At 41.8% G+C, this 15743-nt stretch overlaps 1 protein-coding gene across 4 annotated transcripts in view; it reads right to left on the bottom strand.

Annotated features, from left to right (window-relative positions):
• Positions 1–15743, bottom strand: part of LOC139571252 (adenosine kinase-like) — a 276125-nt gene that overhangs the window by 37689 nt on the left and 222693 nt on the right. For all 4 annotated transcript variants that reach the window (XM_071393931.1, XM_071393933.1, XM_071393934.1 and 1 more), the window contains one exon: positions 1669–1707. In XM_071393931.1, coding sequence (XP_071250032.1) covers positions 1669–1707 — 39 coding nt within the window. The remainder of the gene's footprint in view (positions 1–1668; positions 1708–15743) is intronic.

Raw genomic sequence — 15743 nt, 5'->3', positions numbered from 1 at the left:
TTATTTAGTATGGTTATTATAAAAACAAAAAGCAGGAAGCAGAAATGTCAATGCACATCCTCCTTTTCCTTCCCTTTGCCAATCTTGTGAATTAACATATTTTTGGAGCACCTAGCTGCACAAACCACATTTTTACAAACGTGACATAACAACAAGATAAATCTAAGCAGAAAAAACGAATTTAACCGTGAAACCATCTAGAAATACTGTAAGTACCATACTAGTGTTGTTCTCTGAAAAATCATATTCATCAGATGCAATTTTGCAATGTTCTGGCAAATCAAGTTGACACAGAAAATGTCAGAGAATTGGTTAGTACTGGAAGAGTTGACGCTTTGCCCTTTATATTTACTTTCTGTGATGTGAGCTTTTTCCCTCCCTCCCTCCCTCCCTCCTCTGTGGAAGCTGTCAGGGCCATCAGGAATCCATTCCCATTCCAGTCACGTTGATCACACCGTAAGTGATTCTGGATGAAAATTATTCATACATAGAAGAACTATATTCAAGGGAGAGCTCTACCTTTAAAAGAGAAAAAACACTTAAAAACATCTAAAGCAGATTTCACATGTTTGTCTTTTTTAATTGATATTTAAAAAGCAAAGCTGGATATAGGATTTTCTGAAAAGGCAGCAAAGAGGCAGGCAAAGCTAAACATGTATTCGTCATTTAATGCGCAGCCCCACTTAAAACATATTTTATGTAATTTTAATTTACATAATCTAAAACCACAGGTGGCAGTAATTTGGTTATTAAAAGGATACTGTGCGCGCTGTACAATTTTGTGTTAGTTCTATATTATACTGTAGCAGGGAGAGGGGAGACATATCATCCCTGGGAGTAATGATACTAATGAGAGAAGCTTTTTAACCAGGCAACCTGTCAGCCCCCAAAGAGAGAGGGAGAGAGAGGCAGCCAGAGAAAGAGGCAGAGATACAGAGAGAGCATATTTTGCATTTAGAAAGACCCTGTATAAATTAAATCCCCCAATTAGATGTTTTCTCTTTGTGTGTATTATTCTCAATGTATTCTTGTTTTTGTTGTCATATACTGTTGTTCCTCAAGCATATTGTTCATTTATGTAATACTTCATATACATTGCTTTGGCAACAGTGGCAAACAGCCATTCATGCCAATAAAGCATTTATCAAATTTAATTGAAATGAGAGATGGAGAGAGAGAGCGGCAGAGAGAGAGATTCAGAAAGAGATAGAGCGGGAGAACAGGGAGGTAGAGGAGCAGAGCGAGAGAAAAAGAGAGGCAGTGTGCGTGCAAGAAAGAGAGAGGCAGAGAGAGAGAGAGAGGCAGAGCGCGAGAGAGAGAGAGAGAGAGAGAGAGAGAGAAGGCTTGAAACCATGCCCAACTTCTCAGCTTCCCAAGAGGCTTTTCAAAATTCAATACATAACATCTGTAGGCGATGTTGGGTGCAGACCTAGCGGAGTGCGTCATAACACACAGACACAGAGAGACACACACACAGAGAGACAGAGAGAGAGAAAGAGAGAGATGGCTGAACAAAGAAACCATGACGACTACCAGGTTTCCATAGCAACTGCTGCAAGGCCTGGAGAGTATAATAGCACATCAATCACTGTCCAAAAAAGAACTAAATTATCAGCTAAAATAAACCTTTAGGATCTGTTTAGTGGTGTGCATTCGGCGGTAACTCACCTCCTCGAAACCTTGCTCTTTGGCAAAAGTGGCCGCCTCCTGAAATAGAAAATAAAGAACACAAATTAACAGTTAATTACAGAGTCACAATGCTGTAACGGAAGTCACATAAACACATCCCAAATGGCCCCCTATCCCCTATGTAGTGCACTACTTTTGACCAGGGCCAACAGGGGTCTAGACAAAAGTAGTGCACTACATAGGATGCCATTTGGGAAATACTCACTTCAGGCATACAGTACAAGACCTCTCACTTCCTTCAGTCACTGACATACTAAACACGTGTGATGACCTGACACTTGAGATTGAAGGAGTAACTTGAGTCCATTCTGCTGCTGTGCTACTTTGCTCCCTGAATTAATACTGTACTCATAGGGGACGGCATAAAGCCATTTAATCCCAATGCCCCACTTTGGCTCATTTTACAGCAACAGCCTTGAGAAGAAGACAGACAACGTGTGCATCTCAAATGGCACCCTATTCTCTTTATATTGCACTGCTTTTGACCAGGGCCCATAGGGTCAAAAGTAGTGCACTATATAGGAAATAGCGTGCCACTTGGGATACATTCAACACCATTTCAGCACAGCCATGAAACTACTGTAACACAGAGGATAGATATGGATAGATATGTGGGTTTCCCAGTTTACACCACTGGAATTCAATAATAGTGACCACGAACGGCATGATTTATAGTGTACTTGACTTTTGGTGGTTGCTAGCAGTCAGGTGACATTATTTGCTCTGTTTAGTCAATGGGCAAAGGCTTCTGTAGGCTAGCTGTTGCACGATGAGATGCAATAACATGGACACAAATCACGAGTGACAAGTCCATTCGCTCAATTCACTTTTGACCCTTAGACAAAGCAATAAGTCGATGCTATGATGCTAAATGACCCGATTATATGGAAAGGGGGCTGGGGTTGTGACCTTGGGGAGACACGGGTTGACGTCCTGGTCTTACACACAGAAGAGAGGGAGGAGATGAAGGAGTGTGTGTGTGGTGTGTGTGACAAGAGAAAAGGGAGGAGAGAAGACATGAAACAATAGGGTTATGGGACCCAGGGGGGAACAGGCATGCCTCTCTGTCTCTGATCACCCATTACTGGGACAGAGATACTGGATGTCACTTCATCTAATAACACACACACACACACACAGTAAAAAAATGTAGTTTCAACTAATTATTATTAAGTAATTGGTTACACAGCCTTTTTTAGTTTCTCAACTGTTCAATTAAAGTGCTACCTGAAATTAAAATGTTTAGTTGACCCAAACTTAGCATTAACTTGAAAAAGCGTCAGTCAACTTATATTATGTGTTTGCTCAACTTGTCTCATATGTTCATTCAACTAGAATTATAATTTTCTTTCTCCCTAAGATGGCGTAGCAGTGCAGACGTGGTTTGTTGTCCTCTCGTTTACTTTTTGTATTTTTATCTTTTTTTAATATATTTCAATTTATTTTTCAATCTCTTTTTCATTATTAAATTAAATGTCACTTCTGGTAACCCGCCTCACTCAATGTGACAAGGATCCGCTATTATTTCTAGACCTTATAGCCAAAACCTCCATCAGAAGCTAGCCATCAGGAGCTAACCAGCTAATTAGCTACTAGCTATTTAGTCATTGTTAGCCACTGCTAGTGGCCTTTACTGCTAGTGGACTGTTTTTCTCCACTACAACACCGGATTCCTGCCGTAAACCCTGCCGTAAACCCTGGACCATTACTCCTGATCATCACAGCTAGCTAGCTGCCACCGTGTGACCCAGCCCCGAAGGTCGCCCTGAGCCAGGGGCATCTCCCAGCTAGCAAACTAAATTACTACAACTACAATACCTCTTTCGCCATCTGGCCCGGTCCCTTCGTCAACACGGCGCCCCACCATACCACCACGACTGGTAGGCAGACGCAATTCCATCCGCTGTGCCCTCAACCAGCCATTGCCGGACGTCGGAGCAGACGCTTCTACTTACCCCGGCCTGCTAACTTTAAACGCTGTGTCTCCCGCGTGCTAGCGTAGCAACGACTACCCCGCGGCTTTCCTGTTCCATCTATTGCTGTTCACTGGACCCTATGATCACTTGGCTACATAGCTGATGCCTGCTGGACTGTTCATTTATCACGGGACTTCACTTAGTTTACTTTTGTTTATCTGTCGGCCCTAGCCCCAAACTCAGGCCCTGTGTGTAGTTAACCGACCCTCTTTGCACATTCATCGCCATTTTACCTGTTGTTGTTGTCTTAGCTGATTAGCTGTTGTTGTCTTACCCGTTGTTGTCTTAGCAAGCTCTCCCAATCAACACCTGTGATTGCTTGCCTTGCTTTATGTCTCTCTCAAATATCAATATGCCTTGTATACTGTTGTTTAGGATAGTTATCATTGTTTTAGTTTACTGCGGTGCCCCTAGTCCCACTCTACATTCCTCAGATACCTGCTTTGTCCCACCTCCCACACATGCGGTGACCTCACCCAGTATAACCAGCGTGTCCAGAGAGGCAACCTCTCTTATCATCACTCAGTGCCTGGGCTTACCTCCACTGTACCCGCACCTCACCATACCCCTGTCTGCATATTATGCCCTGAATCTATTCTACAAACCCCAGAAATCTGCTCCTTTCATTCTCTGACCCCAACTCACTAGATGACCAGTGTTGATAGCCTTTAGCCATACCCTCATCCTACTCCTCCTCTGTTCCTCGGGTGATGTGGAGGTTAACCCAGGCTCTGCGTGTCCCCAGGCACTCTCATTTGTTGACTTCTGTAATCGAAAAATCCTTGTTTTCATGCATGTTAACATCAGAAGCCTCCTCCCTAAGTTTGTTTTACTCACTGTTTTAGCACACTCCGCCAACCCTGATGTCCTTGCCGTGTCTGAATCCTGGCTTAGGAAGGCCACCAAAAATTCTGAGATTTCCATACCCAACTACAACAATTTCCGTCAAGATAGAACTGCCAAAGGGGGAGGAGTTGCAATCTACTGCAGAGATAGCTTGCAAAGTTCTGTCATACTTTCCAGGTCTATGCCCAAACAGTTCGAGCTTCTAATTAAAAAAATTAATCTCTCCAGAAATAAGTCTCTCACTGTTGCCGCCTGTTATAGACCCCTCTCAGCTCCCAGCTGTGCCCTGGACACCATATGTGAATTGATTGCCACCCATCTATCTTCAGAGTTCATTCTGTTAGGTGACCTAAACTGGGATATGCTTAACACCCCAGCAGTCCTACAATCTAAGGTAGATGCCCTTAAACTCGCACAAATTATCAAGGAAACCACCAGGTACAACCCTAAATCCGTAAACATGGGCACCGTCATAGATATTATCCTGACCAACTTGCCCTCCAAATGCACCTTTGCTGTTTTCAATCAGGATCTCGGAGATCACTGCCTCATTGCCTGCATCTGCTATGGGTCCGCGGTCAAACGACCACCCCTCATCACTGTCAAACGCTCCCTAAAACACTTCTGCGAGCAGGCCTTTCTAATCGACCTGGCCCGGGTATCCTGGAAGGATATTGACCTCATTCCGTCAGTCGAGGATGACTGGTCGTTCTTTAAAAGTAATTTCCTCACCATCTTAAATAAGCATGCCCCTTTCAAAAAATGTAGAACTAAGAACAGATATAGCCCTTGGTTCACTCCAGACTTGACTGCCCTTGACCAGCACAAAAACTTCCTGTGGCGGACTGCAATAGCATCGAATAGTCCCTGCGATATGCAACTTCTCAGGGAAGTCAGGAACCAATACACACAGTCAGTCAGGAAAGCAAAGGCTAGCTTTTTCAAATAGAAATTTGCATCCTGTAGCTCTAACTCCAAAAAGTTTTGGGACACTGTAAAGTCCATGGAGAACAAGAGCACCTCCTCCCAGCTGCCCACTGCTCTGAGGCTAGGAAACACTGTTACTACCGATAAATCCACTATAATTGAGAATTTCAATAAGCATTTCTCTATGGCTGGCCATGCTTTCCACCTGGCTACTCCTAACCCGGTCAACTGCCCGGCACCCTCCACAGCAACCCGCCCAAGCCCCCACAATTTCTCCTTCACCCAAATCCAGATAGCTGATGTTCTGAAAGAGCTGCAAAATCTGGACCCCTACAAATCAGCCGGGCTAGATAATCTGGACCCTCACTTTCTAAAATTATCTTCAGAAATTGTTGCAACCCCTATTACTAGCCTGTTCAACCTCTCTTTCGTATCGTCTGAGATTCACAAAGATTGGAAAGCTGCCGCGGTCATCCCCCTCTTCAAAGGGGGTGACACTCTAGACCCAAACTGCTACAGACCTATATCTATCCTACCCTGTCTTTCTAACGTCTTCGAAAGCCAAGTTAACAAACAGATTACCGACCATTTTGAATCCCACCGTACCTTCTTTGCTATGCAATCTGGATTCAGAGCTGGTCATGGGTGCACCTCAGCCACGCTCAAGGTCCTAAACGATATCATAACCGCTATCGATAAGAGACATTACTGTGCAGCCGTATTCATCGACCTGGCCAAGGCTTTCGACTCTGTCAATCACCACATTCTTATTGGCAGACTCGACAGCCTTGGTTTCTCAAATGATTGCCTCGCCTGGTTTACCAACTACTTCTCTGATAGAGTTCAGTGTGTCAAATCGGAGGGCCTGTTGTCCGGACCTCTGGCAGTCTCTATGGGGGTACCACAGGGTTCAATTCTCGGGCCAACTCTTTTCTCTGTATATATCAACGATGTCGCTCTTGCTGCGGGTGATTCCCTGATCCACCTCTACGCAGACAACCATTCTGTATACATCTGGCCGTTCTTTGGACACTGTGTTAACTAACCTCCAAACGAGCTTCAATGCCATACAACACTCCTTCCCTCTGTTCTGACTTAGAATATGCGGACAACTACAAATACCTAGGTGTCTGGCTAGACTGTAAAGTCTCCTTCCAGACTCATATCAAACATCTCCAAAGTCTCCTTCCAGACTCATATCAAACATCTCCAATCCAAAATCAAATCTAGAATCGGCATTCTATTTCGCAAAAGCCTCCTTCACTCAAGCCGCCAAACTTACCCTAGTAAAACTGACTAACCTACCAATCCTCTACTTCGGCGATGCCATCTAAAAAATAGCTTCCAATACTCTACTCAGCAAACTGGATGCAGTCTACCACAGTGCCATCCGTTTTGTTACCAAAGCCCCTTATACCACCCACCACTGCGGGTATGCTCTTTCGGCTGGCCCTCGCTACATATTCGTCGCCAGACCCACTGGCTCCAGGTCATCTATAAGTCTATGCTAGGTAAAGCTCCGCCTTACCTCAGCTCACTGGTCACGATAACAACACCCACCCGTAGCACGCGCTCCAGCAGGTATATCTCACTGGTCATCCACAAAGCCAGCATGTCCTTTGGCCGCCTTTCCTTCCAGTTCTCTGCTGCCAGTGACTTGAACGAATTGCAAAAATCGCTGAAGCTGGAGACTTACATTTCCCTCACTAAGTTTAAACATCAGCTATCTGAGCAGCTAACCGATCGCTGCAGCTGTACATAGTCCATCTGTAAATAGCCCACCCAATCTACCTACCTCATCCCCATATTGTTTTTATTTACTTTTCTGCTCTTTTGCACACCAGTATCACTACTTGCACATCATCATTTTCTCATCTATCACACCAGTGTTAATCTGCTAAATTGTAATTACTTCGCTACTATGGCCTATTTATTGCCTTACCTCCTCATACCACTTGCACACACTGTATATAGACTTTCTTTTTTTCTATTGTGTTATTGACTGTACGCTTGTTAATTCCATGTGTAACTCTGTGTTGTTGTTTCTGTCGCACTGCTTTGCTTTATCTTGGCCAGGTCGCAGTTGTAAATGAGAACTTGTTCTCAACTAGCTTACCTGGTTAAATAAAGTTGAAATAATTTTTTTATTTTATTATTTGGGCATCTTCACAAGCAAAGGCTGTGGAACTAGTTACACACACACTGTGTTTTTGACATACACTGTTTTCAACTTACATATTTGACACACGTTGACATACATGATTACCTTGTGCATGTTCATTTATACAGTAATTGCCCTCACCTAGGATTTGAATTCACAATCTCTTGGTTAACAGCATTCCAATCTTTGTTACACCACCATGTCTGTGTCAATGACTGATTTAACCTCTATTACTATACTTTGCACTTCAAAGTAAATCTAAACTCTTAAAATTACACTCGAGCAAAACTATCTTATTTTCCATAGTGATTAAGGAGTAACATTAAAACAGAATAATATGCCAAATCAACAACAGACCACTATACAGAAAACTCTAAAATAAGTAAACAAAATCAATGATGAGAGAAGTCAGATTAATTGATAACTGACACAGACATGGTCGTGTAACACGAAGATCGGAATACCGTGAACCAGAAGGTTGTGAGTTCAAATCCTTCGTGAGGACAACTTGAATAATAATTGCTGTATAAATGAACATGCACAATGTAATCATGTATGTCAATGTTTGTCAAATAGGTAAATTGAAAACATTGTATGTCAAAAGCAACATGTGTGCAACTACTTCCACAGCCTTTTTTTGTGAAGTATTTATAATAATAATTTCTAGATAAATTGTAACAGCAGTCTAAGTCGTCCTCCTCCTCAGACGAGGAGAGGCGAGAAGGATCTGAGGACCAATGTGCAGCGTGGTAATTTTCCATGATTTAATAAACACAAAACAAGACACTATACAAAATGACAAAACAAACTAACCGTCACAGTCCCGTGTGGCACCAACACTGACACAGGAAACAACCACCCACAATCCCCAACACAAAACAAGCCACCTATATATGATTCTCAATCAGGGACAACGATTGACAGCTGCCTCTGATTGAGAACCATATTAGGCTGGACACAGAAACAGACAAACTACATAGAATTCCCACCCAGCTCACGTCCTGACCAACACTAAACAAGCAAAACACATAAGAACTCTGGTCAGGACGTTACATAAATGAACAAAAGTTGAGCAAACATTTTAAGTACTTGCCTAAGTTCTCAAGTTGGAGCCAAGTTTGGGCAAACTAAAAATATTATGTTCACGTAACACTTTGACCGAAAGGTTGAGTTAACTAAAAAAGGTTGTAGAACCAGTTACTTAATAATAATAATTAGTTGAAACTATATTTTTTTTACAGTGCACACATACATGCATTTGCACGCACACAACCACCCACCCTCACCCATTCAAATAGCCACGCAAGCTCTTTTCAAATGAGGCGAGTGTCTCTTTTTGTCATGATCGTCTTCGGGTGAAAGAGAGGACCAAGGCGCAGCGTGATATAAATACATTATGTATTTATTTAAGGATGAAAAAAACCCACTAAAACAAACAGACAACCGTGAAGATATACAAAACAAATAAGTGCAGACACTGGCAACTTACACATAGACAATCACCCACACCCTACCTAATGACTATGGCTGCCTAAATATGGCTCCCAATCAGAGACAACGATAGACAGCTGTCTCTAATTGAGAACCAATCCAGGCAACCATAGACTTACATAAACACCTACAATGAACACAACCCCATGAACTCTACAAACACCCCCTAGACAATACAAACACCCTAGACGAGACAAAAACACACAAACATCCCCCATGTCACACCCTGACCTGACTAAAATAATAAAGAAAATAAAGATAACTAAGGCCAGGGCGTGACACTTTTAATGTAGCTAGTGGGCACCAGCCACTCACATTCATTCATTCGTTAATTTATTAACTAATAGATATTGACTTCAGAAACATTTAATCACAGATGAGCAGCAACCATCACACTTCAGGGGCATGAACAGCTTAATGCGTTGTCAAAACAAGGATACTTCATTTGGTGCTCCTTTGCAAAGGGTGTGTCCCAAATGGCAACCTATTCCCAATGTCCGGGGCAGGCAACTATATTCAGCCATGGATGGTCGGGGGGCCGGAATATAATTATAATAATTTGTACACTGCAAATTGGACTAAACCCCAAAATAATATACTCCAAATATTTCCAAAATTAAATACATTTTAGCTGAATTCATGGTGATTTTACAGTTTTTGACCAAAAACCTGAGAGTGTACAAAACATTAAGAACACTCTTTCCATGACATAGTCTAACCAGGTGAATCCAGGTGAAAACTATGGTCCCTTATTGATGTCACCTGTTAAATCCACTTCAAACAGTGTAAATGAAGGGGAGGAGACAGGTTAAAGAAGCCTTGAGACATGGATTGTGTATGTTTGCCATTCAGAGGGTGAATAGGCAAGACAAAATAGTGGCTTTGAACGGGGGTATGGTAGTAGGTGCCAGGCGCACCGGTTTGTGTCAAGAACTGCAACACTGCTGGGTTTTTCACACTCAACAGTTTCCTGTGTGTATCAAAAATGGTCCACCACCCAAAGGACATCCTGCCAACTTGACAACTGTGGAAATCATTGGAGTCAACATGGGCCAGCATCCCTGTGGAATGCTTTCGACACCTTGTAGAGGTGTTCTGAGGTCAAAAGGGGAGGGGGGTGCAACTCAACATTAGGATCGTGTTCTTAATGTTTTGAACACAAATGAGTGTCATTTGGGACGCAGACAAAGCCTTTTAAAAAGACACATGAATGCAGGCTGAATACCATTCCTGTTGGTTGGCTATAGTCTTCAGTCACCCAGTTAGCTACAGTGGAAACACTCTTCTGTGTAAGTGGGATTTGGTTGGCAGCATAGAAAATTAATATAATGGTGGTAACAATTTCTATGAGCCACCTGCGTGTGATGTATTATAGGCATTTATGCATTTATAAGGGTTCTTAGGATAGATGGAGCTGCACGCTGTTATGAATGCTTACAGCTAAACCACACAATACAACTAATGTGTGACTACATTATATATGCATGCAGAAAAAGTTGTATTGAATTCAATTGAATGCATTTATAGCCCTTGTGTAATAAAGAACCTTCAGACCTACAGTATAATACACTATTGGACGATAGAAAACACTAATTAATTCATTATGCGTTATAAAAGGGTTGCCAAATGATAACGGGTTGAATCACTAAGAGTTTATGACTGATACAATGGCAGAACGATATGAGGGCTTAATGTTTCTTTACGGTTGTCACTAAAATGGTAAGTGCTTAAAATTCCAGAAAATCTAAAAAAAAATCTAAAATTCCCCAGAAATTCCCCCAAATTTGTGGAAAGTTTCCTGAATTTTGCAACCATATTCTATACATTCTTCGAGACACATCTGGACAAGATTAATGTCTTCAACAAAGTGCCTCATTAGTTTAAAGATGTAATGAAGTGTTCCCTTCATTTGATTATCCAAGTCTCTTTTCTCCTCTTTAAATATCGAATCCGCATGAGGGGAAACAGCGCCACTGTTCGCCCCCAGGGCCTTTGTCATTGTTTTGTTGATGAAACAAACAGAGGCGAGGGGCCTCAGGCAGTGTGAAAAAAAGAAAAGCCAGTACATATTTTGCGGTTCTGTCGCACGTGCAATGTTGTCCCCTGGAAAATCAAATCAAAGTGTATTTGTCGCATGCACAGGATACAACAGAGCTAAACAGTAAAGTAAAATGCTTACTTACAAGCGCCTCCTCAACAATGGCTTGTTCAATATATAAAAAAAACATTGTTTGTTGTTTACAGTAACCTACTTGTTGTTGTTTAGATTAACCTATTTGTTGTTTTATCTCAAACAGACGTGGCAGTTCCCCAATTAAGGATTCCAGCTGAGTGATGTGGCAAGTTGATGAGGGACCAGAGGTTCTCCTTAAGGCGTCACCAAGCTTCAGTTCGGCTGGCGGCTAGCCGAAGTTGACTAGGAGAACAAAACGAGTGTGCTCGCATACTCCCTTAAAAGACATTGGCTTGAAAAACTAGAAAAAAACGTAAATACTACTTTTTGTTTGTTCATTTTAGCTATTGCTCAAAATAGTCTGAATTTATTTAAGATTACTCAAGAAATCTATGATACATTTTTACCCAGACTATTTCCATTGCCCCGTCCCCCTCTTTTACACCGCTGCTACTCTCTGTTGTTATCACCTATGCATAGTCACTTTAATAACTCTACCTACATGTACATATTACCCCAACTAACCGGTGCCCCTGCATATTGATTCTGTATTGGTACCCCCCTGTATATAGTCTCGCTATGGTTGTTTTACTGCTGCTCTTTAATTACTTGTTACTTTTATTTCTTATTCTTATCTGTCTTATCTGTCTTATATATCTTATCTTTTTTAAACTGCATTGTTAGTTAGGGGCTCGTAAGTAAGCATTTAACTGTAAGGTTGTATTTGTATTCGGCGCATGTGACTAATCAAATTTGATTTGATTTGGACTTTTTTGCCAAGGACATCTTAGTTGCGCAATTTTACATCTAAGATGTTCGGGAACAGTATTTATAAATAAAACATTTTGCATGAAAAGGAGTCGTCTCGTTGAATGGCAACAAAAACTTTACTGAAGAATCCAATCACCGACGAAGGGGTGTAGACTTTGGCTAGTGACTTCAGCTTGTCAACATTTTTTTGTGTGTGCCCGAACAACCAAAAAAAAACCTTACCGAAGACCAAAACAAACCAAAATGTAATTTTTTGGGGTCAAAATATATGCACAAACTCTTCCGAAACTAAGCTACTTTTTATTTGTTGTCATTTTTACCCCCTTTCTCTACAATTTCATGATTATGATCTTGTCTCATCGCTGCTACTCCCCAACGGGCTCGGGGGAGGCGAAGGTCGAGTCATGCGTCCTCAGAAACATGACCCGCCTAACGCGCTTCTTAATTAACACCCGCTCGCTTAACCCGGAAGTCAGCTGCACCAATGTGTCAGAGGAAACACTGTTCAACTGATGACCGAAGTCAGCCTTCAAGTGCCCGGCCTTCCACAAGGAGTCGCTAGAGCGCGATGAGCGAACCCCAGGCTGTAGTGACGCCGCAACACTGGAATGCAATGCCTTAGGCAACAGCGCCACTCGGGAGGCCTACCAGGCTACTTTTCATTTAAAAGATTAAATTCACTAGTCCGTCGAGCCCTCTCCCACAAGAATAAACAATATTCATTTTCTAGCGATGTTCTGAAGGATCATGCCATCTCACCAATTCCCTAATTATCCTATGGACATGCCCTCATTCCTGACAACTCACCACACCTAAACTCACTCTGATAATCACCATTCCTCTCCCTTCCTCAACTATATAAGCAGCAAGTTTTATCAAATTTTTGTTCAGCGTTTGTGGTGGCAGCCCAATTCCTTAGCCTGGCTAAAGTACAGTAAGTGCCATATATTGTGTAGCATTAATTGTAAAATTGTAACCTGTGTACATGTGTTGTTTGCAAGCTCATAGTTTGATGCCTGCACTGGCTTAGTTGTTTATTCTAGTTAGTGTATTGTAGTATTTCTACATGTTGCAGCCTACTTTATAATCTCTTGTCATGGCACTGCTCAGTCACACATGCCAATGTCTTGCACCTCCCCCTTTATATCCTCCAGAACCACAACCTCCTATCATAACTTGTATCAAACTTACAAGTCGTAAAAAAAGGCAAACTCAGCTCCATCATTCATTGAATCAGATGGCTCATTCATAACAAAAAAAACAACTGATATTGCCAACTACTTTAATGATTTTTCCATTGGCAAGATTAGCAAATTTAGGGAGCCATGCCAGCAACAAACGCTGACACTACACATTCATGTATATCTGACCAAATTATGATTGGTGTCTATCAACAATGTCAAGCCACCAGAGTCTGACAACCAGAGGTGTGGACTCGAGTCACAAATATTATGACTTGCAACTTGACTTTGACTTTAACAGCAATGACTCGTGACTTGACTTGGACTTGAGCCTGTTGACTCGACCTGACTTGATAACCTCCCTAAGCCCAAATATAAAAAATGATGCTATTAAAAAAAGTGTGCAGCGCATCAACTCTTCATTTAACGAATTACAGTTTGAATTGGACAGCAGCCAATCAAATTGTGCCAGCTGAGAAAAATTTGTGCCTGGCAGTGCAGAGGAATGTCGGCGAGTGAATTCAGATGGAGCACTTGGAAAGATGATACACAAAATTATTATTTTCGGATATAAAGACGACGCTGTATCAACAAAAAACGGATTGCAACTTGCAATACATGCGGGAATTAAATTACAGACGAAGGTGCAACAATTTCCAACTTTGTTCGACATTTGAAGCTGCTCATTTATAACTTTACTAGTATAGCAAGTAGGCTAACGTAATTTTAAATCAATGAGCCTCCACACAGTCAGTCAGTGCGGGAACGTGATCATTGCACTCAAGATTGAGCTACAACTGGCTAGGCAGTTGGTAGCCTAAATCCTGCCTGATGTTACTGCTGTTCCTAAAACCATTGACATACGTTAGCCTACTGTAACCACACAGAGAGTGTGTGTGTTAAGGTTGGACGATTGTGTACAAGCCTACATCGCCCGATTGCGATCCTCGATAGTCGATCACTATTGGGGGGGTCTTTCTCATTGCTACCCATGTATTTCCATGGAAATAACGTTTATTTGGAAAGTAATAAATATATAGATATTTTTAAAAGCATTCATGATTTGCGTAAATGTAATATACTAACTATTACTCGTTAAAAATATGAAATGGTATTACATTTGGTGAAGAGCACATTATGACTTGTTTAGGACTCGAAACTCAAAGTTTAGGACTTGAGACTTGACTTGATACTTGACGGTCTTGACTTGAGACTTGACTCGGAATTGCCTGTCTTGACTTGGGACTTGACTTGGGACTTGAGTGCTAAGACTTGAGACTTCCTTGTGACTTGTAAAACAATGACTTAGTCCCACCTCTGCTGACAACTAGGATGGAAAATTACTGAGGATAATAGAGGACGATATTGCCACTCCTATTTGCCATATTTTCAATTTAAGCCGAGTAGAATGTGTGTGCCCCCAGGCTTGGAGGGAAGCAAAAGTCATTCCGCTACCCAAGAATAGTATAGCCCCCTTTAATGGCTTAAATAGGCGACCAATCAGCCTGTTACCAACGCTTAATAAACCCTTGGGAAAAATTGTGTTTGACCAGATACAATGCTATTTTACAGTAAACAAATTGACCACAAACTTCCAGCATGCTTATAGGGAAGGACATTCAACAAACACAGCACGTACACAAATAACTGATGATTGGCTTAAAGAAATTGATGATAAAAGATTGTGGGGGCTGTTTTGTTAGACTTCAGTGTAGCTTTTGACATTATTGATCATAGTCTGCTGCTGGAAAAATGTACATTACTGTTCCGGGATGCTGGCCTTCTAGGCAGAGTTGCAAAGAAAAAGCCATATATCAGACTGGCCAATAAAAATAAAATATTAAGATGGGCAAAAGAACCCAGACATTGGACAGAGGAACTCTGCCTAGAAGGCCAGCATCCTGGAGTCGCCTCTTCACTGTTGACGTTGAGACTGGTGTTTTGAGGACTTTTGAGGTGTCTGTTTCTCAAACTAGACACGCTAATGTACTTGTCCTCTTGCTCAGTTGTGCACCGGGGCCTCCAATTCCTCTTTCTATTTTGGTTAGGGCCAGTTTGTGCTGTTCTGTGAAGGGAGTAGTACACAGCCTTGTACGAGATCTTCAGTTTCATGGCAATATCTCGCATGGAATAGCCTTTTGAGCCTGTAATCCCACAAACGCTGATGCTCTAGATACTCAGATACTCTAGTCTAAAGAAGGCCAGTTTTATTGCTTCTTTAATCAGGACAACAGTTTTCAGCTGTGCTAAAATAATTGCAAAAGGGTTTTCTAATGATCAATTAGCCTTTTAAAATTATAAACTTGGATTAGCTAACACAACGTGCCTGTCACGTTCCTGACCTATTTATGTTAGTTTTTGTGTGTTAGTTGGTCAGGACGTGAGGTTGGGTGGGCATTCTATGTTATCTGTTTCTATGTTGGTTTCGGTTTGCCTGGTATGGCTCTTGATTAGAGGCAGGTGGTTTGCGTTTGCCTCTAATTAAGAGTCATATTTAGGTAGGGCATTCTCACTGTTTGTTTGTGGGT

Source organism: Salvelinus alpinus, chromosome 3, assembly GCF_045679555.1.
Source record: "Salvelinus alpinus chromosome 3, SLU_Salpinus.1, whole genome shotgun sequence".
In the NCBI taxonomy this organism is placed as follows: Eukaryota; Metazoa; Chordata; class Actinopteri; order Salmoniformes; family Salmonidae; genus Salvelinus; species Salvelinus alpinus.
Note: the sequence above shows the minus strand (reverse complement) of the source record. Positions and strands in the feature narration are given on the sequence as shown.